At 54.7% G+C, this 22,929-nt stretch overlaps 1 protein-coding gene across 3 annotated transcripts; it reads left to right on the top strand.

The window, feature by feature from the left end:
- Window positions 1-1,681: 1,681 nt before the first annotated feature.
- Window positions 1,682-21,135, top strand: RHOD (ras homolog family member D). 3 transcript variants are annotated; one of them, XM_019737859.2, is made up of 5 exons: window positions 1,689-1,925; window positions 6,308-6,395; window positions 7,442-7,551; window positions 9,645-9,779; window positions 10,347-10,987. In XM_019737859.2, the coding sequence occupies exons 1-5, from the start codon at window positions 1,794-1,796 to the stop codon at window positions 10,512-10,514; spliced, it is 633 nt and encodes a 210-aa protein (XP_019593418.1). In that variant the 5' UTR covers window positions 1,689-1,793; the 3' UTR covers window positions 10,515-10,987. The 3 variants fall into 3 exon arrangements, with proteins under 3 accessions (XP_074192859.1, XP_019593420.2, XP_019593418.1); XM_074336758.1 differs by lacking the exons at window positions 9,645-9,779; window positions 10,347-10,987 and adding an exon at window positions 20,569-21,135 and having other exon boundaries at window positions 1,682-1,925; XM_019737861.2 differs by lacking the exons at window positions 9,645-9,779; window positions 10,347-10,987 and adding an exon at window positions 20,603-21,133 and having other exon boundaries at window positions 1,682-1,925.
- Window positions 21,136-22,929: the final 1,794 nt, after the last annotated feature.

Below are 22,929 nucleotides of genomic sequence, written 5' to 3' on the forward strand. Positions count from 1 at the left end.
CTAAGTCACTGCCCAGCCCTGTGGCAGTTTCGGGGAGGAAGGGGCACCTGAAGGGTGGGGAGGTCCTGGGATGTTCGTTCCAACCAGGTGAGTCTTCATTTAGCCTAATGACTGGGGTCCTGGGTGAGCGGAGAAGAGGAGTCAGGGGTCTGAGCTCTGCCTCTGCCGTCGTCGGGGCAGTGACTCCTGCCCTGGCTGCCTCTTTGGGCCACAGTGAAGTTCAAAGTGCCCAGCTTTGAACACTATGCAGATGATATCATGACCTGCAAGGGGGTGGGGGAATGTGAAACCCAAAGACTTCTGCCCCGTTTCTTTGAGCTTCAACAAAAACACTCAGTCCAGGATTGGGGGAAGCCCCTGTGCTCATTTTTAAAAGATTTCAATTCTGGCTGCTAACAGGGGTGGGAGGTCAGGTGACAGTGAGTTTCTACTTCATTCTGTGTTAATTCCTGGCATCCGAAGTGCTCCATTATCCAGGCCTGTTAACCCTCAGCTTCACCCCTGGCACTAGCTCCCCAACCCACTTTGCCCTCTGTCATGGGGAAGGACTGTGACCCCAAAGCACCCCCCTCTCGACTCCATACCTTGCATGTGCTGTTCCCTCAGCTTGGAACACCTTTCCCATTCCCCATCTGTGTCTCACTTTTTCTTCAAGACTAGCCCCTCTTCTCAGAAGGGTTTCCTGACACCGCCCCCTCCAAACCTGAGTGAGGGGCCGCTCTTCCCTACAGCCTTCCTGTATCATCTCTGTTGTAGCTTTTAGCATGCTGATGCCCTGCCTGTCTCCCATTCTAGGCACGGGCTTCTCAAAGTAGGGACTTTTTCTTAAATGGTTCAGGGTCCCCCAGGCTCTTGGGCACAGAGGGACCATCAGTGTTGGTTAAATAATAAGGATCACTCATACGTGACATCAACCATGTACCAAACCTTGATCTAAGCATTTTATCGATGGAAGGTTCCATTGCTTTCCCCAGATCATGCCCCAGCCAGAAGTGAGACAGGTGGTCACCCACCTGCAGCGAAACTTCCTGGTGCTGGCTGTGGGAAGGCAGGCCAGGCCTGGCAGTGCCATGTCCCCGTCACCCCATTCCTACCTGGTCGAAACACCTGGAGGGAAGAAGGTGGTGTACTCGGTCTCCAGAGCCCTGGGGGAAATGCATATTCTTTCTTTCTCTTCCTTCCTTCCCTCCTTACTTGCTCCCTTCTTTGGTACCTCCCACCCTCTCTCCCGCTCTTTCTTTATCAAAAGTCACCAGCTCCTGCTCCACTGGGCACCCAGAACCCAGTCCCTGTCCCCACCAAGCTGGTAGGCTAACATGGCTGACCCCCACTTCCCTCCTTCCAGGGGAAATGGGCCAGGTGCCCCCTCTTTCCCTGTCCACATCCCTACTCGCACTGTCGCTGTCCAGCTACTTGTCTCCTCCCCATCAGACCAGAGTGCCCTCCTGAGGACCGGAGGCTGAGTCTGGGCCCCCCCCTTCTGTGGTCTCAGTGCACGCACACAGTAGGTGTTCAAGAAACGTTTCTTTAGTGGCCAAACAGGACGGGAGGGGAAGGGCCCGAGCCCTGCCGCCACGTCTCTGCCGCCCCACGCGCGGGGATCCCGGCTCGGGCCTCTCACCTGGGCTCGGAGGCCACCCGCCCGCCCCCTGCCCGCCCCCAGCCCGGCTCGCACTTCCTCCCGCCGCCCCGCCCCTTCCACATTCCTGCCCCGCCGGGCCTGCCCTGCACCCGGCCTTCGCGGCAGCCCGGGTGGACGCCGCTGCGCGCCCGGCCCCTCGGCCGGCCCCGCGATGAAGGCGGCCCAGGCTGCGGGTGAGGAGGCGCCGCCAGGCGTGCGGTCCGTCAAGATGGTCCTGGTGGGCGACGGCGGCTGCGGGAAGACGTCGTTGCTGATGGTCTTCGCCGAAGGGGCCTTCCCCGAGGTGAGTGCCGGAGCCCTCAGGGCACGGCGCCCACTGCTGTGCACGCATCCCAGCCTGGTCACGGTTACGCACGGGCGCCCGGTGTGCCCCGTCTGTGCCGGAGCTGCCCAGAATGTGTGCCCACGCTGGCCTCCCGAGACGTCTCCCAGCAGAGTGTGGGGTCAGTGGCAGTTCTCGCTCTGCCATCGGGAGTGAGGGCCTCAATGATATCTTCTTGGAGAAAGGCACCTACCTGGGAGAGGTGTCACAGGGACTGACTTTGGCAACCTGGGTAGTGGCAGGTCCTAAGGGAACACTTGGTGGCTAAAAGGGACTGACAACTTTGGAAACTGCCTGGGTTCAAGTCATGGCTTTACCACTTACAGCTGTGTGCCCTTGGGCAAGTCTCCTACCCTGTCTGTGCCTGTGTCCTTAACTGCATAAGTGTCTCGTGAAGAGTGAGTTAATACAGGTGAGGTGCTCAGCTCGGAATCTTTAACAGGAAGGACTCAGTTGGGAAAGAAACATCATTTCTCTCCCAGATTTGCCCCTGACACGGACATCCCATGGGCTCTGCCTTGTGGGGTAAGGAAACAGACTCAAGTCAGACAGCTGACGGGAACCTTGGCGTTCCTCTAACAAACTGTGTAGCCCTCAGGAACTTGCTTAGCCTCTTTGAGCCTCCATTTCCTGACACTTTTTGGGGTGGAGAGAGCCAGGGTGCTGGTGAGAATTAAAGTCAGGCTGACAGATGACCCCGCGTGGTACCTGGCACATCCTTGGTGCTCAGGGCATGTTGACCACCGGTCCTTCACTAGCATGTTTACTGACTGTTCAGGCGGACTCACCAGGCGCCAGAATGGGCTGGACCCACCCACCTCATGCCACCTCTCAGCCTAGTTCTCCTGGGAGACCATGGATTTGCTTCCAGCACTTCTTCTCCCTCCTGCCTGTGCCATCATCCTGCAAACCCCTGGGGTTGTGCAGGCGCTGGGGAGTCTGATGGGGGAGGCAGGAGAGGCCAACCCTCGTAACAGTCTCGGAACTTTCCTTCCCCTGTGACAGCGTTGAGCTGAGTCTTTTGTGGTTTATGGAGCTGAGGTCATCTCCTTTGGCCAGTCACATTTTTTTTAAGTTGTGGGGGATGTGTTTCCGGGCCCCCAGATGCTGCCCTTGGGAGCCCAACAATTATGAAACACTGGGAAGAGCACCACGGAGGGGCCAGGCCAGTGGGGCCCAGCAGAGGGGCTGGGAGGGGTGGTGCCTCACCACCAGTGTCCTGGGCTCTGAGACAGCCTTGATGGTGAGACCCTGGTTTCAGAGAGGTTACAGTGTAGAAGTGGGCATTGCCACGCAGTTGATGAAATGTGGGTGTTGGGACACACTGGAGCTGGCCAGGGGAAGGGAGGGCATGCTTGTCACCAAGAAGATGGGCCCAGCTTTGTCTGGGCTCCTCCCTGTTTGGGGATCCTGAATTCCCAGGCACCCCTCTGCCCCCAGGCACAAGAGAGGCCTCTTTATTTAAAAGAAATACAAGGTCCTAGAGCTGGAAAGGCCTTCATTTCACAGATAGGATAACCGAGGCGAGAGGCAGAGTCTCCCGTTGGGGCACAGGGCCCAGGAGTGGCAGCGCTGGTCTAGAACCCAGGTCTTCCCACCCCTGACAAGACACCTTCCAAAGCCCTCAGTGCTCGGCCTGCTGGACCCAGCCTTCTCCTGCTCCTGTCCCTGGACTCCCCTCCTGGCAGCCCACCAAGCCCAGGGAGCCAGGAGCGAGGAGACTTGTGGCCCCATCTCCCAGGGCTTCTGCCTGCAGCAAAGAGCAGAGAACAGGCTGGGATTTGCAGGGGCCTCAACAACCTTTGGCTTTGAACCAACTTTAGGTTCAGGGCAGGGGGAGCAGAGTAGAAAGAGCTCCTGAGGCGGGGGGGACTCCTGGTTGACATTTGGGGCAGCAACCATTCCCACAGGGCCAAAGCCTAGGGGCCCCACAGCAGGGGAGGAGGGAGGGGACAGGGAGCACCAGCCCTGCCTTCCAGAACCAGCTGTCTTCCTGGTCCACACGGGCTCCCATGGGTGTGCTGCCCAGGGAAGCCCCACTCTCCTCTCTTGAGCTACGTCCCCCATCCTGGAATGATCCAACTGTCTGTCTGCGAGCCCCATGAGGGCAAACCCAAGTCTGAGTTATTTCTACCCTGGTCCAGCCCAGGCTCGGCCCTGCCTTTCTGGCTGAGAACAGCTCAACAGATAAGGTTAAGGGCTTCTTGGCTCTATGGGCAGAGAGTGACCCTGCCTAGGGGTTCAAAGAACACAACAGAAGGTGTAGACTGATAGAGTCCCCAGGATAACATTCCAGAGTAGGGTTGTGACAATTACAAGCCAGAGAAGTAGCCGAACCCCACACCCTGAAATGGGGGGGGAATTTCCTGGTCACTCCCACCAGTGGCTAGAGTTGGTGACCTCACGAGAGGCAAGTGTCTAGGGACAGAACCTGACCTCTGGAACCAGAAAGACCTGGCTTCGTCTTTAGCCTGCTGTCCATTACCTTGGACAAGTCACTTCCCCTCTCTGGGCCTCAGTGTCATCAGGAAAATGGGTTAGTACCGACTTTCAAAGGTTGCAGGGATCAGAGATGGTGCAGGTAAAGGGCCATGGAGAATGTGGGTGATGGTGTCATCTCCACAGGCATTTGCAAAGTAGTGACATGTGTCTCCCAAGAGCTTGGTGGCAGGCTGCCCTGCACCTCAGCTCGAGAGTCCTGCGCAGGACCCCTCTACTGATAAGTGGGTGGCCACGCTGAGAGCTCCGCAGGCATCAGTGCCCTCCAGTGACAGACTAGGGAGGGGTTGGGGAAGGGGGCACCAGCTGGAGGGATGGAAGTGGTTGTGTGGACACTGTCCCTGGCCACTAGCTTTCTAAGCGGTGGGCATGGATGCCTGACCTCATCCATCTTCCCTGTCACATTGTGAGGTGACACTTCTCCTTTTACCAGTGAGGGGACTGGCCCAAGGTCACACAGCTGGTTAATGCCAGAGCTGGTCCTAAGCCAAGTACATCTGATTCCAAAGCAGGGCTCCTAGTCACAGTGTCACACGGTCCGCTGCCAGGCAATGGGCCTGAGGGCAGGGGCCCTGGTCAGGCAGAGGGGCATGGGGTGGTGGGTGGAGGCTTTTCTGTTCCTATTAGTAGAGGGCGGACAGGTGAAAGAGTCCAGGGTAGGTGGAACCCCTACATCAGGACCATCCTCAAAGGCCCCATCTGGCCCCGCTGCCTACTATGGGACCCTTTGTCCCCACCTTCCCCTGGCAACTTCCCAGGTGCCTGGAGGACTGCACCAAGCCACCACTAGGGGGCTGCCCTTCCAGAGCCGGCGCCTGACTCTGCCAGTCACTGGCTGGTGGGGTCTCTACCTGGCATGGGAAATGGGCGGAGGACAGGGTCTCCTGGGCTGTGTACCCACAGACCAGCCCTGAGCAAGTGAGTAAGGCCTGGGGACACAAGCTGCAGTGGTCCAGGGTGCCCCTCGGGGCAGAAGGCAAGTGAAGCCGGAGTTTTGAAAACCTCACCTGTTGCTCAGACCCGATCTATAAAAGCTCCCCGCTACATTCTTGCATTTGTGTACAAAAGCCATCCTGTTTCTATTTACCCAGACTTTATTGAGAGGGAGCAAGCTCTGGCAGAGCAGGCCTGGGAGCCTCTGGCCCGGGTGACCTCCTCCTGAGTCCCGACAGGGCAAGTAAGAGAGGCAGAGATGGAGCACGAGCTATGGAGGGATCCAGAAAGGCATCCTGGGGGAGGTGGCACTGGGCAGGGGTCTTGGTTGGGTTATAAGAGGTTGAGAGGCAAAGGAGGGACCCCAAAAAGAAACGTGCTCCGTGGGACAGGCACTAAGTCTTGTTTATTACTTGCTCCCAGTGCCCAGAACTGGACCTGGAGAAAGTGCGAGTGAATGAATGAATGAACAAGTGTAGGTTAGTGTCATTCCAGGAGGAGGGGACAGCATGAAGGAAGGCTCAGAAATGGGACAGTCCCCGATGCAGGGGGACAAAGATAAAAATAACAGTAGCTGGCATGTGTGGAGTGTTTATTTTGTGCCAGGCCCTGTGCTAAGGGCTCTGTGTGGGGCATCTCAGCAACACACTGCGGTGGGCACTTTTAATTTTCCCACTTTACAACCGCGGAGAAGACGGCCAGGGAGGTCGATGCCTTGCCAGGCACACAGCTAGGAAGTGGTGGCTCTAGACCTCAACCCCACCGACCAGCCAACCACTTCCAGAAACTACTGCACTCTGCAGACTCCCAAAGAGGGCGGTGACACGGTCATTCCTGGATTCTGGCCTGGGCAGTGGGACCTGCCCCCTTCAGTTGTTCTCACAGCCTCTATTTGCCCCCTTCTTCCTCAGAGCTACACCCCCACGGTGTTTGAGCGGCTCACCGTTAATCTGCAAATAAAGGGCAAACCGGTGCACCTCCAAATCTGGGACACAGCAGGTGGGTGTGCAAGGCTGGGGGGAGGGGCAGGATGGAAGGAGGGGCCCCAGATGCCCGAAGCCAAACCCCACTCCCTTCCTTCTGAACCGGGAAGGCCAGCCAATCTCCAACGGACAGGTGTGGACCAGGATTAGGGGCCCCAGGAACCTGAACCCTCCTTGCTTCTGCACCTGAGTCTGCTGCCTCCTCTACCCCAGGACAGCCCACTGTGTCCCCAGACAAGGGGGAGTCCAGAGCTCTTTGTTCTCAAGGAGGGGACTGTTCCTGGCCTCCTCAGCATTCCGCCCTGGCTTCAGCTTCTGTAAGCTCTGCGGACTTTGACCTCTGCCCTCCAGCCTTCTGACCTTGTCTCCATGAGGTTTCAGTCAAATTTATTCCAGAGCTTAAAGCTAACTTCAGACAGTCCCAGCAGCCCCCTTACCTTAGATGGGCAAAGATGTTTTTGCTGGGGTGCCACCTGCCTCTTTCTCCTCACCGCCTCAGCCCAGGGCAAAGCAAGCTTCTGAGTGATGGCCTCAGTCCCTCTAGACTGGGCCTCTGCCTTGCTCCCCTTTCCAGAACAGGGCTCTCGCAGCAGGTGGTTTCATCCAGGCCAGGGTTGGCATATTCTGTGGACAGGCCAGAGAACACTGCCCAGAGGGGGACCTTCATGAGGAATGGCCACCTGAGTGGCCACGTGAGTGCGAAATTGGGACCCTGAGGCACAGGACTAGACCCTGATACACACACACACACACACACACACACACACACACACCGTGTTTCCCGAAAATAAGACCTAGCCGGACAATCAATTCTAATGTGTCTTTTGGAGCAAAAATTAATGTAAGACCTGGTCTTATTTTACTATAATATAAGACCCGGTCTTGTGTAAGACTGGGTCTTACATTAATTTTTGCTCCAAAAAATGCATTAGAGCTGATTGTCCGGCTAGGTCTTATTTTTGGGGAAACAGGGTATATGCGTGTGCATGGTCTGGTAGGAATGTTGGGGAGGAACTGGCAGTGGGCAGGAGCTCAGAGGGAGTGACCTCCCCTGCTTCCCAGGACAAGTCGACTATGACCGCCTGCGGCCCCTGTTCTACCCTGACGCCAGCGTCCTGCTCCTCTGCTTCGACGTCACCAGCCCACACAGCTTTGACAACATCTTTAACCGGGTAGGTACTGGGGGGCCAGGAGGCACAGCCCCCACAGCCGGGCCACACTGCTTCATCCGCACACACCCTTGACCCAGCGGACTGTCAGAGTTCGGTAGGCCCTGGATGATATCAAGGCCAGTGCCTCTGACATACATACGGGGAAACTGAGGCCGAGAGGGGCTCAGCGACTAGCTGGGGGTCCCACAGGGATTTGGTGGCAGGGTCTGGCCTCTGACTCCCAGTCCAGTGCTCCTTGCCTGCCCTCTACTGCAGACTCAGACTGCTGTGGCTCTTTCTACTGTGCCCCTGCCTGAGAATGCTGCGGGACCCAGAGACCCCTGAATCTCCCCCGTCTGGGCCTGCTCAAAGTTGCATAAACCGTCAGGTTCCAGCAGCTCTCAGCCTCCATCTGTGTGACCGCTGCCTCTCAGTAGCCTCCCAGGATGCCTACCAGTTATGTCAGGGGTTCCAGAAGCTGCTCACAGGTGTCAGGCATGTGGTCCCTTGAGTTCCTCTGCTTCACCCATGACATATTACCACCCAAACTGCTCCAGAGTTCCTCACAGCACAGCCAGTGACAGCATTGGTAATAATAACACAACGATGATGGCATTAGAACTTGCTGTGCGCCAGGCACTGTTCCAGGCACTTACATATAATTAACTCATCTAACCCCCTTACAAGGTTAGGGAGCAGATACTATCACTATCTCCAGGTTGGATCACTTGCTCCATGATACACATCTACTGAAGTGAGAACGTGGGGATTTGAACCCAGGCAGCCTGCTCCATACAACCATTCAGAAGTGTTGAGCACATCTATGTACCAGGCGCTGTTCTAGGCTCTGGCGGCCGGACGAGATGGTGGTGGCTAGGCCCGGGTTGCTAGCAGAAGGGGTGGTGCAAGGTGGGTGGGTACTGAATCTGGAAGGCAAAGCCATCAGGATGTACAGATGGTTTGGACGCGGGTGGGAGAGAGACGTTTTGGTCAGAGCAATGGGAAGGTGGACTTGCCATGTCCCGAGGAGCAAGCTGGGGGTGAGGAGGTGGGAGATGGGGGCCCTGTTGGACATCCCAGTGAGGTGGCAGATAGGCAGGTGGAAGTCTGAGTCTGCAGTTCCCTGGAGATGGCCAGGGCAGGCCAGGTTAGGTAGATCCATTAGGTAGAGCTGCTGGTGGGGAAGGGCCATGGGCTAGGAGTGGTCACCTGGGATCACCTGGAGGGCAAGAGCAGCTAGAAGAGAGGTGAGCCCAGGGCTTGAGCCGCGGGCTGGGAAGATCCAAGAAGAGAGAGGGGTCCTGGGGTAAAGTGCAGACCAGATCTCTGAGTAGGGCACAGTCCCCAGTGTCAGGGCTCAGGGAGGGTGAGGGCTGAGGACTTACTTTGGATTTAGCAAGGTGGAGCTGTGGAGGACAGCCTTGCCAAGGGCAGTTTTGTGAGGGCTGGGAGTGTGGGCAGTCTGCCCAGGACCCCACATGGGCCCCATCTGGCTCCAGGAGCTAGCTGGTTTGATGCCAATTTTTTCTGAACAGACAAACTGAGCAGGCATTTGCTCCTGGACATATAAAGCCCCTGTTTCTGGATTCCGGGCTCCCGCGTTGTAGTCGAGGCTGACGTAGCTAGGCCTGGAGCCTCACATTCCAAAGAACAGCTGACCCAGGATGGGAGTGCTCCCTTCCAAAGGCAAACAGCTGCTGCAACTGTGTTGTGAGATGCTTTATCTTTAAAGGATCACTTATTTGCTGATATATTTCACCCAGTTGGGGAGGCAGTCGTGAGAACACTTACCTTGCAGAGGGGGTGGGAGCAGGTCCCTGGACTCAAATCCTGCCACTGCCTGTTGTGTGACCAAGGCCAAGTTATATAGCCTCTCTGAGCCTCAGTTACCACATGTGTACAATGGGACTGATGCTAGAACTTGCTTATAGGGACCTGGGGGTTAATGAGTTCACAGGTGTAGTGTCTTAGAGCCTGGCACAGAGTAGGTCTCCCTGAACGCATAGGAGGTAGCCTGGGGGGCGGGCCAGAGAGCAGCCCATTCTCCCATCTGCCCAGAGGGACAGCACTCCCGATGGCTAACACACACACCTTCCCCACCTCCCTCCCCACAGTGGTACCCAGAGGTGAGTCACTTCTGCAAGGAGGTGCCCATCATCGTTGTGGGCTGCAAGACTGACCTGCGCAAGGACAGGTCGCTGGTGAAGAAGCTGCGGAAAAATAGGTTGGAGCCCGTGACTTACCACAGGGTAGGAAACCCAGCCCAGAGGCAGGGGTATTGGGAGAGGGAACCTCTGGGATATGCTGACCTGGCCCAGCCTCTCAACAGTGCCAAGAGTCCAGCACACTCGGGGTGTGGGGCAGGGTAGGGATCATTTTGGAGGCAGTCATGGGTCAGAAATGGCTGATGCTTGGCAGTGGCACCTGGAGTACTCTAGAAGGTTCTGCGTGTAGGAGGGAGAGCAAGTAGTGTGCACATCAGATAGTCCTACCCACCCACTTCACAGATGGGGAACCTGAGGCCCAGAGAGGAACCATAGCTCTTCAGTCTGCAGGCCTCTCTCTGCTACACACCGGGGAACTTGATTAGTTGGTATCTTGAGCGGCAAAGACCCAGCCCAGACTGAGGTGGGAAATCCAATAACTTGAGCACTTGGTCAAGTTAAGGGGAGGGTATGTGGGTGCTCTAGAAAAAAACATACCTTCCACTTTTGTCCTAGAGACTCCCTAGGATTGTCAAGAGGGCTGTGGGAAGGCTGGAGTGAGGCGCCCAGCGGCCCCCACCTCACAGCTGCCCCATCCACTCTCCCTGTTAGGGCCAGGAGATGGCGAGGTCCGTGGGCGCCGTGGCCTACCTCGAGTGCTCAGCTCTTCTCCACGAAAACGTCCATGCCGTCTTCCAGGAGGCTGCCGAGGTGGCCCTCAGCAGCCGCAGTCGCAACTTCTGGAGGCGGATTACTCGGAGCTTTTGCGTGGTGACCTGACAGCTTGGGGCCCTCCCTGCCCCGACAGCCCCAGCAGAACCGGAAGGAGCTGGATGCTGACCTTCTGCCTAGTTGGCTGGGCTGGACCCAGTCCCCAGACTGTGACCGCCAAACTGACCCTCAGACAGATGGGCACCACCGAGGCGGGGCCCCTGACCCCGGGGCTGGGATCCCTGGGCAGAAGTGAACCCCCTCTGAGGCCTGAGGAAGGGGGTTCCCGGGCCCACCAGCCCTGAGGAGGGCTAATCCTGAAGTCCCCTAGAATCACTACCACTCCCAGGTCCCAGCCCTGGACCGGCACGTCCTGGAGCAGACGTGCAGCCTGGTGCCACCTCGCGGCTATTCCTGGGGCTGCATCTTCAGGCAGCACCAGGCGGTCCTAGGACCCGGGCCCCCTCCGCTCACCCCACAACCCCTGCTTCCCCCGCCCTTCCCAGTGGTAACTGTAACAACTAAAATGACGTCACCTGTTAGTTGTGTCACTCTTGTTTGGAAATGCCTTTACACACGTTCCGTGGTAGTTAAGAGCCCACCCCATGTAGGTACTGGAGTGGGACCGGATCCAAGCCCTGCCCTTGACCCACGCTTAGCTGCTCCCCTTTCCTTTCTTTGAGAGCTGGTCACATTTGACATGGTCCTGTCTGTCTCCCCATGGGATGGCCAGCTTCCCTAGAGCACAGACTGGGTGAGTCCGAATCCCGTGCCTAGCACACAGGAGGCACTAAAGAATGGTGGTGTGACGAATGGATGGCTGCTCTGAACCAGTGCTCTACTTCAGGCCCTCATCCGCTCCTGCCTAGATTGCCACAAAAGTCTCCCAGTCTCCAGGCTCTCAGCCTGGACACCTGACACCCGCAGCCATACCCCGGGAGCGCTAATGACCCCTACCAGCCTCCAAGCCTTTTCTGAGGCTGTTCCCTCATCTCAGCACACCCTTCCTCCCAGTCACTGCCTGTCCAAGGCTCCTCCACCCCCAAATCCTTCAGCGGCCAGCTCAAGACACCACTGCAGGAAGTCTATGGGTCTGCTGGCTGCCTCGTTCCCACCTCACTGCATGCACACCAAAATATCCATTGTCTGCCAGCGCCCCTTGGCTAAGGAACTGGGCTTTCTTTCCATGCTGTGAGACAGGCTAGGTTGGACTCCTTAAGATGACAGGTCTGGTGGCAGGACCAGGTGACTGGGAGGGTGGAGGTGAGAGCCGTAGACCAGTTGGGCAGCTGCAGACGTCCAGAAACAAGAAACAAGCCACCACAAGTGAAGGCCATGTGACTTCTGGGCTGGGTAGCCTATGCCACAGCAAGGGTGTACTGTGGGAAGGGTGGGGACACTGAGAGTGAGGGAAGAATGCCAGCCTCTCCCCTGCGTGAGAAAGGCAGAGAAGGTGAGCCCCTTCCACACACTGAGACAGCCGCCCTGGGAGAGGAGGCAATGTTAGGTGGCCCATTTCCAGCTTCAGGCCCGATCCCTCCCAGAGGCCACATGCAGCCATTTCAGGTGTCACAGGAGGGCACAGTGAGTAGCAGCACTTGGAGACGCCCACCGAGCAGCCAGGGAGGCTTGTTATTATGGATGGTTGTTATTCTCCTCCTCCTCCTCACCCACCAAACCCCTCTCAATTCCTCACAACCCCGCCTGGCAGGGTGGCTCAGCCAGACAAGTGGGAGCCGGGGAGAGCGCAGGCCAGAGGCCAGTCGGGCCAACAACCACAAACCACAGTGCCTTCATTTCTCCACACCGCCTCCGCCTGGCCTCGGGGTTGTCTGCTGGGAAGGCAAGGGGTGGAGGTGGGGACCCCAAGTCATTTCCTCCAGGACAGGCCACTCCCTGGCATCTGTGAGTCATGGAACTCTCCTCTCCCCTCTGCCTGCATAGCACCCGGGGCCCCACATCTGGCAGATACCCCACTTCAGGTCTCCCTCTTGGCTCTCGCTGGCCTCCTTCTGCTCCTGGGGGCCCTCCCTTTGGAGGATGAGAACTCATGACCCCTAGGAAGTCATCCCAAAGCCACTGGCTAGGGAATCAACAAAGCCTGTGACCAGGCTGAGGAGCAGACATCCGAAATGGACTCGCTGACCACCCTCCCTATGTTCCAGGGCTTGACCTCCAAGCTAAATGCTTCTGGTTAAGGACGGATTGTGGGAAGCAGGGGGTTTTCCTGGGTTCAAATCCTGATGCTGCAATTTACCAGCTCTGTGACTTTGGACGAGTCCCTAAGGCTTACTTTGTGTCCTTTTCCTTATGTGGAAAATGAGGGTATGAGTGGGACCTACCTCCGAAGTGCTGGGAGGACTGAATGCACTCACACCACTGTACTTATTCAGTCAGTGAATAACTAGAGTTACTAACTATGAGATGGGGGTCACTGTTTACCCTGCAAGGTTGTTGTAGGATCTGCAAAGCAGGAGCAAGCGTGGACATGTTTGCTGGATGTTGGTTCTCTCTTCCCTGAGTCACCATGTGCTGGGAGGAGCAGGGAGGGAGCGCAGACCTTCCCGGTGACGAAGATGGGAAGTCTCAGAGTAGACGTGGAATATAAGGCAGCTGACTCTGTGTGAGGCTGGCTGGACCCTGCAAGGGGAGCCAGGAGGATGGGGCTGGAATTCCTGCAGGGCTTATGTTTGCAGTGGAGACATCAAGCCTGGTCCAGTGCTGAGTGCAGGGCAGGGTGGGGGGTGGTGAGCAGGATGTGGTCTTTGCCTTCCAAACCTCCATCCTCCATCCTCCATGTCGACACAACCAGTTGGGGAGGGGAGTGTCCAGTATCCACTCGGCAGCCTGCTCCTGCCATTAGATAAACAGGAGGGGAGCTGGGGATGGGAGGACCAGGGAGGTGCTTCCCACTGAATGACACAGCGGACTCCGAGCTCGCCCACCACACCCATGCATCTGAAACAGGGTTATTCTAGGACCCCTGCTCCTGTCTGCCCACCAGGAGAGCATCACAGAGGCCTGTCTGGCCAGGCTTCACAGGTGACATTCTGTACATCCTACCTCATTCAATCCTCACAAATCCCCGCTTTACAGATGAGGAAACAGTTTCAGAAAGCTAGAGTGAGACCAAAAGCAGTGAGTGGCAGAGCAAGAGCTGGGCACTTGGACACAGAACGAGTCAGGATTCCCAGCTCCAGCTCCTGACCTCCCCTGGGAGCTGGCTGGGTGCCTGGACCTTGACCAGCAGAGGGCAGCAGGGCCCAAGGAGAGGAGCCTCACCCCTGCATGGGGGTGATGCAGGGAGACCAGGCATGGAGATCTGCCCATCACTCCAGCCTGGGGCACTGTCGGGGTGATACACCGCTCTCACCAACTGCCACCCACTGAGCGGTGCCCACCCCAACAAGCTCAGAGTGGCCAAGTGATTTGAGCATTCTGGCCAGTCTGGGCATGCTGTCTGTCCCCAGTTTGTTATGGTGCTAGGTCAGAATCTAGGGTTTGAATCCTAGCCCTGCAATTACCACCTGGCAAAATTATGGTCCAGTGCGTTGGCTGGAGTGAGATCAAACAAGGCCTTGCAGCAAAACTCTTCCCACGTGGGGCCCGTAACCCAGGCTCACTTTTTCCTTTATGCTACACCTGAGGAGTCTTCCTCAGTCCCTGCCCCCGCTTTCCCCGAACCCACTCCAGAATTTGTAACATAGCTGGGGAGATGATCAAAATTCCCAAAGAACGTCAAGGAACCCCAAGGGAGAGCTCCTAGGATGTAAGGTGCTGTGAGCCAGCACCGGGGGGCATGCACCGTGTGCCAGAACTATCTTGGGGGGGCTGGCAGGAGGAGGAGGGAAGGGAAGAAGAGAAGTCTCTGGAGGACCCTGGGGTCCTTCCTGCTGGATAACTAGCCTCCATGGAGACCCAGACGCAATGATGGGGGCGGGGCGGAAGGCTGCTGGGAAAGGTCAGCTGAGTTTCCACCTCTCTTCTCCCTGTACTCTTGTACTTTTACTAGCCGAAGGAGCTGAGTCATGTGACAAAGCAAAGTCACGTAGCCAAAAGGTGACACCCTTCAGAGCTTCCCTCTAGCCCAACAATGCCACTTCAGACACCCTGGGCTCTCTATTTTTCACTTTCCTACCCCGACTCCTCCCCCCACCAAAAAAAAGAAAAAAAGAAAAGAAATGGCCAGATAAAGAGTACTTTACAATTGTCATCAGTCACGTGCCCTAGGTCCATCTCTGCAACTTTCCATTCACCTCTGCCCCCTCCCCCAGCCCAGGACCACCTGACCACAGGGTGTAGGGGCAGAGGTGAATGCCGTCATCACCCTAGCTGCCACCTCCAAGACACTTCAAGATCTTGTTCCCGCCTCCTTTTCCCAACCCCCTCCTCTTTCTTCCTGGGATCTCCCCCTAAATGAGCTCTGTTCTTTGTTGTAGTTGTTGTGTTTGCTTTGGTTTCCTATTCAGTTCATTCATTCATGAATTTCATTCCTTCAACAATTCATCGTTGAGCACTTACTAGAAATCTCTGCCTCCCAGCCCCGTACCTGGTCCATCCCAGATTTCTCAGGCCTCTGTGTGGTCTTGCAAGGAGGCAGCGCCCTCCCCCCACGGAAGCCGGACCACCCACTGGACGCTCACACTCTCCTGACCCTGACAGGTGGGACCTCACCAACATCCACTTCTCCTGCTCCCTCCACCTCCTCCTTAGGACTTTGAGTCTGGGGCAAGAGACAAGAGGGACATTTAAATTCATTCCGGTGACACCAGCCGTATTTTTTCTTTAATAAATATATAGAGCTTACTATATGCCAGACAGTTCTAATAGTAACTCATTAAGTCCTCATAACTACCCTACAAAGAAGATACAGTTATTAGCAGCCCCATTTTATAGATGAGGAAACTCAGGGGCAGAGAGTTTAAGAAACTTGTCCAAGGTCACAAGCTAGCAAGTACAAAGTCGAGGATTTGAGGCTGGGCTGGATATATGCATTGTCCAGGCAGTGGGTGTGGATGGCAAGCCTATAGGTGTCATCCAGTGTGTGTAACCTGGGCTATGGTGGCCTGATCCCCAACTCTGTCACTGCCATTTGAGAGTGATGCAGCCCTTTTCCGCTGAAATTAACCAACTCCTTCTGATGTTCGCACCCTCTGAAGAGTTTGGAGTGGTTGAGATCCCATATCAAGGAAAAATGGAAAACATAAAAAAATAGGATTTAAATTACTCACAGTTTCATGGTCAACCAAATAGACTGTTAAAAATTTGCATGCTTTCTTTTACTTTTTCTATGAAAAAAACTTTTGCGTAGTTGTAATCATACTGTCACACAATTTTGAATTCTGCTTTTATCATTTAACATTTTAGCCCGAACTTTCCTGTATTACAACTTGTGAATATCATTAAGTTTTTTTTTGTAGTAATTTTAGACTTAAACAAAAATTACAAAAATAATACATAGAGTCCCCATAAACCTTCACCTGGCTTCCTTTATGTTAACATTCATTTACCAAAACTAAGAAATTAACGTTAATACTATTTATTAAACTCCAGATTTTATTCGGTTTCCCCAGTTTTTTCAAATATCCTTTTTCTGTTCCAAGATCCAATTCAGGACACTATGGTACATTTCGGTGAATATCATTTTCAGTGGCTGCTTATTAGTTCACCTAGTGAATATTCTCAAAAGTTTTTGAAAACCTACGGACTGTTGTACATTTATTTGCATTGTTTCTAGTTCTTCTGCTATTAAGCTTATTGGAAAACAGCAAATGCTATTTAAATAGGAGTCCTGCTGGTCAGCAGTACTATTAACTATCCAATAGCCTTTGTCTTCCGTCCCCCCCACACATACCCCCAGTGCAGAAAAGGAAACTTAGGTTAGGAGACTCACCCAAAGTCACACAGTGCTGGCAGGGGGCAGGCTCAGGTCTTCCTGCTCTGAAATCCTGACTGGAGTCCCCTCATTGAATCTCTCCAGGCAAAGGGCTAGTGCGGCTTTTATTCAGAATCGGCTTTTATTCCGAATTGTTCAAGGAAGTCCAGGAATCCCTAGAAGAGAAAGGTTTTAGAGAAGGAAAACCTCTTTCTGGCTTTTTCCATGACACTCTTGGTTTAAAATACACTGACTTAGGCCAATGCAGTGGGTGGGGGCTTGGCTTCCTCTTCTGTAAAGGGGCTGTAATCATAGCTCCTCACAGGATCCCTTCCAGGCACCTGGCCTGGTGAGTGCGTGCCCAGCAGATGGGAGCTAGTGGGTGTTTTAGGGAGGCCGCCCTGTCATTAGTGATGTTCCCTGCAGCCCAGGAGCCAGGCCAGAGTGCTGTTCTGCTGTAGTGCCTTTGGGGCAAAGGGGGGGTTGTGCCTCATCTCCCACCACTCCTGTCTTTAGGGCTCAAGCACCCCCTTTGGTGAGGCTATTCTCTAACCGGTCACTGCCGCTCACTGAGTGCCCCCAACAACCCCAAATAGGTGGGTGCTCTTAACAGAGATGCAGAAAGTGCAAGACTTCCCGGGATTTGAACCCAGCAAGTCTATTATTATTATTATTATTATTATTAAAGATTTTACTGGGGAAGGAGAACTGGACTTTATTGAGGAACAGTGTGTACTTCCAGGACTTTTCCAAGTCAAGTTGTTGTCCTTTCAATCTTAGTTGTAGAGGGCGCAGCTCAGCTCCAGGTCCAATTGTTAGTTGCAGGGGCGCAGCCCACCATCCCTTGGGGAAGTCGAGTCGAACCCGGCAGTGTTGTGGTTGAGAGCCCGCGCTCCAACCAACTGAGCCATCTGGCCACCTGGGAGCTGAGCAGCAGCTCATTGACTTCATTCTAGTTGCAGAGGGCGCAGCTCGCTGGCCCATGTGGGAATTGAACCAGCAGCCCTGTAGCCCAGAGCTCACTCTCTAACCAACTGAGCCAACCGGCCACGCTGCCAGTCCATAATCTTAACCGCTGCACCACACTGGTCCCCCTCCTGCCCTGGTCCTCTCCGGTCCAGAGCAACCCGCCCCTCTATAGCTCTGATGGCCTGACCCAGTGCTCCACTACCCAGCAGATAGATGGGAGAGGTGCTTGGGGCAGGCAAAGCAGGTGTGCTGAGGAAGAAAAAGAGAGAAAAAGCAGGAAAGAAGGAAGGGAGGGAGGGATGGGAGAGAAAAACGAACAATTTTGCAACTAATTTTATTTTTATATTAAAAATTAATCAAAGCACTTTATCTCTGTGACCTTCCTCCCCAAAACCCATAACCCCTTCTAATCATGAGAAGTACTGTCCCCCAATTGAGGGATATTCTATAAACTACCTGACAGGTCCTTTTTCAAAGTGTCAAGCTCATCAAAAACAAGGCAAGGCTGAGAAACTGTCAGCCCGGAGGAACCTAAGGAGACATGACAACCAAATGTAGTCTGGTGTCCTGGATTGGGATCCTGGGACAGAAGAGGATATTAGGTCAGGAAAAAAAAAAAAAAAGCTAAGGAAATCTGCATAAAGTATATATAGACTTTAGTTAATACTAATGTCTTAATATTGGTTCATTACTTGTAAAAAATGTACCAGGCTAATATACTAATACTAGGGAAAACGGGGTGCAGGGATATATGAAAACTCTCTGTGTTATCTTCACACTTTTTCTGTAAATCTGAAAGTTCTAAAATAAAAAGGCTATTTAAAAATTAATCGAAGTGGTTGCCAGGCGAAATCTCCAGAGGTGGTTAGACATCCTATTATCTGTGCTGGGGTGGGGCCCCATAATCTTTCAGCTGAGAGCCTCAAAAGACCTTAATTATCATGGCCTGGGACCCCTGCACAGCAAGGGGCTGCCTGAATGATACCAAGCTGGCCAACCGGCTAAGGACAGGGCCCAGAGACCTAGAGACAGCCCCTCTGGGCCTCCCTCAGTGCAAATGATGTTCATTAAATGCATGTGGGCTGTCTGAGGCCTGATCTGCCCCATTTCCAGGTAAGACATATAAGATTGGTGAAATTCACACCTACTTGTGAAATTCAAGTTCTGAACAGGAGCAGAGACTCAAATGAAGGTGGGGGGTGGCAGAGGAAACCTCCTGAGGTTTAAACAAACAGAGGACAATAGAAATGTAAACAGCCTTTGGTGGGTTTGTTCACACATTTTTCACTCTCCCAAGCTGTGCGAGTTGCCCAAGATCAAGTTAGTCTAGCAATCAGGGAAGCCAGTTAATATCGGTAAATGATCGATACGCAGTTTCAAATCAGATCTAAGCTCTTCGTCCCAATGAGGTCACTTCGGAGCTCCAGGGCACAGAGCCCCAGCCCCTGGGTTGATGGCTTTCCTGAGTGACCCTGGTTTCCAGGGCCCAGAACAAGAGTCACCCCTCCCAAGGACTCTGGGTTTCGGGCAGAGCAGCTCCCAGGGCCTCTCTGCGCTCACTAGCCCCTCCTCCCACCCCCCCAGCCGGCCTCATTAGCAGAAGGGATTAGGACAGGTATTAAAGCCTGTGGGGCGGGGCAGAAACTGCAGAGCCTGCATCCGGACACTGGCCTGAAGGAGTCCTCATTCCCTCCACTCACCGGGCCTGAGCCTCCCTATGCGTCTGGCTCAAGTCTTGTCCAGTCCAGCCTCAGGGCAGTGGTCTGTGCTCACCTGTGCATGGGCTGGGCCCTGGAATGGGAAGTCGTGGTAGAGGTGAGGGAAGAATTGCTGGCTAGGCCGGATTGGGGGTGTTGGGGCAGACCTTGGAGAATTTCTGCAGCCAGTCTACGGGTGGAGCAGGGCAGTGCAAGCAACGCAGGTTGGATGGGCTGGACAGACCTGCACACCCACGCTCAAGCACACATTCAGGTTAAACACTAGTCAGGGCCAGTACTGAGACCCTTCACTTAGGGAGCAAAGGCCCAGTTTGTCCCCCAACTCTCAGCTCCCGTCAAGAACACCCCTGATACCCACTATATCACGGTCACTCAGAGCTGTTGGCAAGCCCCAGACCAAATCTCCCTTCAGGAGAAGACCCTGCCCCCACAGCCATGTATGTACACTCTTTAGAAGACGCTCTGCTCCAGTTGCACACGATGTCCTGAGCCCTGCACACAAGCCCTCCCTGGCTGCCCCAGCTCCCTCTTCTCTACCCTGGAGAGGGCAGCTTCTGCCCCAGTCCCTGAACTGCCAGCGAGGGCTGCTGGGATCCAAAGGAGCCAGGGTCAGTTTGTCCCTGGGCATGGAGCAGCCTTCCTGCAGCAGGGCCACCCTCTGCCACCTGGCCCTTGTCTGCAGCCCCTGCAAACCCCCGCCCATCCCGAATGATTGCAGAGGGGGTTAAAGAAAAGGCACCTTAGTCTGTGGCTGGAGCTCTCTCAGAAGCAGAAGCGAGTAGAACTTCCAATTTAATGACCTTGCCTTATGCCCACTCTGGAGTATCTCAAGACCAGATGGAACAAGGCTTGAGTTGTGGGGTTCAAAGCACCTCCAGAACAGCACCCTGTGAGGGGCAGCTCTCTTTATCTGGTGCATCACCTCAGTACCCAAAAAGCCGCAATGCTTCCCAGACGTGGCTAAGCTGCAAAGGCTCAGGCTGTGTGTGTCCAAGGGGATTGCTCTCCTCAGATCTGTCACAAGACTGTGAGCACCCAAACCCATCTGGCCCCCTGAGATCGCACCGCTGCGGGCGCTGCCTGAAACTCCACGTCCTCGTGCAAACATACCTCCAAGACAGTGGATGTCTGGGTGGTGGGGACGGGGCATTGTCCCGCTAACTGGAGCACATTACATGTGAATGCAACCTGCTGAACCCTGCAAGGAGAGAGGACGAGGCATAAAGAGTGGGCAGGCATGAGGGCTGGGGCCTAGAGGAGGCAGAGGCCTCTAGCCTGGGCACTGGGTGCATAGGAGCCTGCAGACAGAGGAGTATGCGGGGGTGGTGAGGAGGCAGGGCTGGCATTTCCTTAGAAGGATCTGGACAGCATTGCCCTCCCCACTTCCCGGGTCCTCCTCCACTCCCAGGCCTCTGTCATACCCTGTCCTGGCAGCTGTCACCTCCCTCCACCGTTTGTTGTGGCCTTTTAGATCTCCTCCACTGGACTGTGGTTCTGTTTGCGAGAAAGAACAGTGTCTTCTTCACCCTTTGCAAACCTCTCTCTCATTGGTGCCTGACAGGGTGACTCCTACATCGGAATCCTTGCCATTTCAGGTGGAGGGCGCGTCTCATCCTGCAGCGCAGCAGTGCCTGTCCCCTCCCACCTGGCCATGCCACAGCCTGCTGCCCAGGGAAACTTCTCCTCACCATGTCCCTGCACTCCACCCATGCCTGGCCAGCCTTCAAGTTCACCTTCCTGGGAGAGGCCCTCTGCAGACATCCAAGCAGCCAGCAGCCTTCCGCGAATTTCATTTTATGTCACTTGTCATTTAACAAACAAACAGCCTTCTGTGTATTAGAGCAGGAACATGACCTCCCCTGTATTTTTAAATAATCCTTCTGGGAACGCTGGGAGCACAGGCCTGGGAACCATGCTACCTGTGTTCACACCCTACTCTGGCCTTGCTCAAGCCACAAAACCTTGGGCAAGACCCTTCACCTCCCAGTGCTTTTTCCTGACGTGGATCATTAGTGCACTTCCTCACCAGGAGTCAAGAATCAGTGTGAAGGGGTGGCCGTTTAGTTCAGTTGGTTAGAGCGTAATGCTCATAGCAGCAGGGTTGCCAGTTCGATCCCCGCATGGGCCAGTGTGAGCTGCGCCTTCCACAACTAGATTGAAACAACTACTTGACTTGGAGCTGATGGGTCCTGGAAAAACACACTTAAAATAAATAAAAAAGTTAAAAAAAAAAAAAAAAAAAGAATCAGTGTGAAGAGCTGGGGCTGGGCCCTCAATAAAACTGAGTGATTTAAAACACATTTCTGGTAGCTGGTAGAGACTCAGCTGGTGGCTCTGGGGCCCATGGGAGCAGAAGGCCGGTGAGAGGCTGCTGCCCTGGGGGGGGGGGGGCGGGGGGCAGGGCCCATTCACCAGCCTCCTTGCTCTTGCCTCTCCCTTAGAGCCCAGCAGGCTGCCGGCAGTCGGTCACCTTCTGGGGTGGGACCACAGCACAGCTGGTTTTCTTTCCAGCTGGCCTTCCTTTACCACACCTGCAAGTTCACAGTCAAAACCCATCATGCTTGGAAGGCCTTCATGAAGGATGTCACTCAAGTCTGACATTGTCTCTCTGGACTCACTGCTCTCTTCCGGTGCTCACCATCCCTGTCCTCGTTCTCTTAGGGAACCCGAAGAAATCTCTCTTCAGTGTATTCCTCAGCTGTGGACATGGTGGCCCAACCATGGCCCCTTGGCATTCTCATTCTGTGCCTCTGCCTGAGGGCTGCTCAGGCTGCCATCTCTGCACGCACACAGAACAGTGAAAGTATCAGGGAGCCCACAGCCTCTAGAGATCGCAGCTGGTGGAGAAATGAAACTTTGAGGCCTGTTCTACACGGTCTCCCGGAGGCCCCAGCCAGGCTGGCTCCAACTGCCACTGCGGCAGCTTGCTTCATGGTGTGCCCTCTAAGTTACTTCCACGCCTTCTTCCCTGGCTTGTCTTATTTCTCTACTCCCTGACCCGGTGCTTCCGAGGACCACTTCCTACATAAACGATCTGCACTTGAATCCTTGTCTCGAGGTTTGCTAATGGGTGAACTCAAACTAAGACACACTCACTTGCTTACCTGAAGACCAGGGCCAGTCGTATTTCTTTGTCCCCAGTACCTGACATACAGTATCCGGCACAAATGAGACTAACGACATGAACAAACGTGAGGTTCTTCTGAGTTCTTCCAAGGAAACCGAGTCCAGTTAACCAAAGCAGAGGAATTTAATGGAAGCATGTGTGTATGCACGTGTGCGTGTGTGGTGGTGGAGGTGGCTCCCAGAATTGATTGGGGGCTGGAGGTCCAGGTTTGGGATGGTGAAAAGCCCAGGAGCTCTGTTGCCCCACTGCTTGTAACTTAGCGGAAACAGGCTAACTGCCAGGTAGGAATGACCTCCGTTTGTCCCTGCGTTCTAAGGTCACCTGCTCAGGAAGTCAACATCCTGAAAGACAGGTTCTGAGGGGTCAAACTTAAGTCACAAGCCACCGCCCCCTGCCCCCGACCACATGAGGAGTTAGCTTGCCCCTTCAGCTTCCACAGAGGGAACACACCACTGCTCTCCCTCAGGGGGGGACCTCTGAGAGAGAGACTGGGGTCCCTGTAGGAACAACCCACTTGAATGGGGTTGGATGGAGACCACCGAGAAAAGCGATGCTTATCAGCCTATCTTTATGCCTTGTCTTCCTCTCACAGGGCAAAGCTTAGACTACGTGAGTCAACATCACCCTCCTCGCTCCATGCCCTCTGCCAAACACCAGTCTTTCTCTGCCCCATTTCAATTCCTCTTCCCAGTCCTCAATCACTGTTGCAATCTAGTCTCTGACCATCAACCTTGCCCGTTACTACCCCTTCCCCCAGGCATCTGGCCTCCAGCAACTGCCTGTCAGGCCCAGCCC

Source organism: Rhinolophus sinicus, linkage group LG06 (genome assembly GCF_036562045.2).
Source record: "Rhinolophus sinicus isolate RSC01 linkage group LG06, ASM3656204v1, whole genome shotgun sequence".
In the NCBI taxonomy this organism is placed as follows: Eukaryota; Metazoa; Chordata; class Mammalia; order Chiroptera; family Rhinolophidae; genus Rhinolophus; species Rhinolophus sinicus.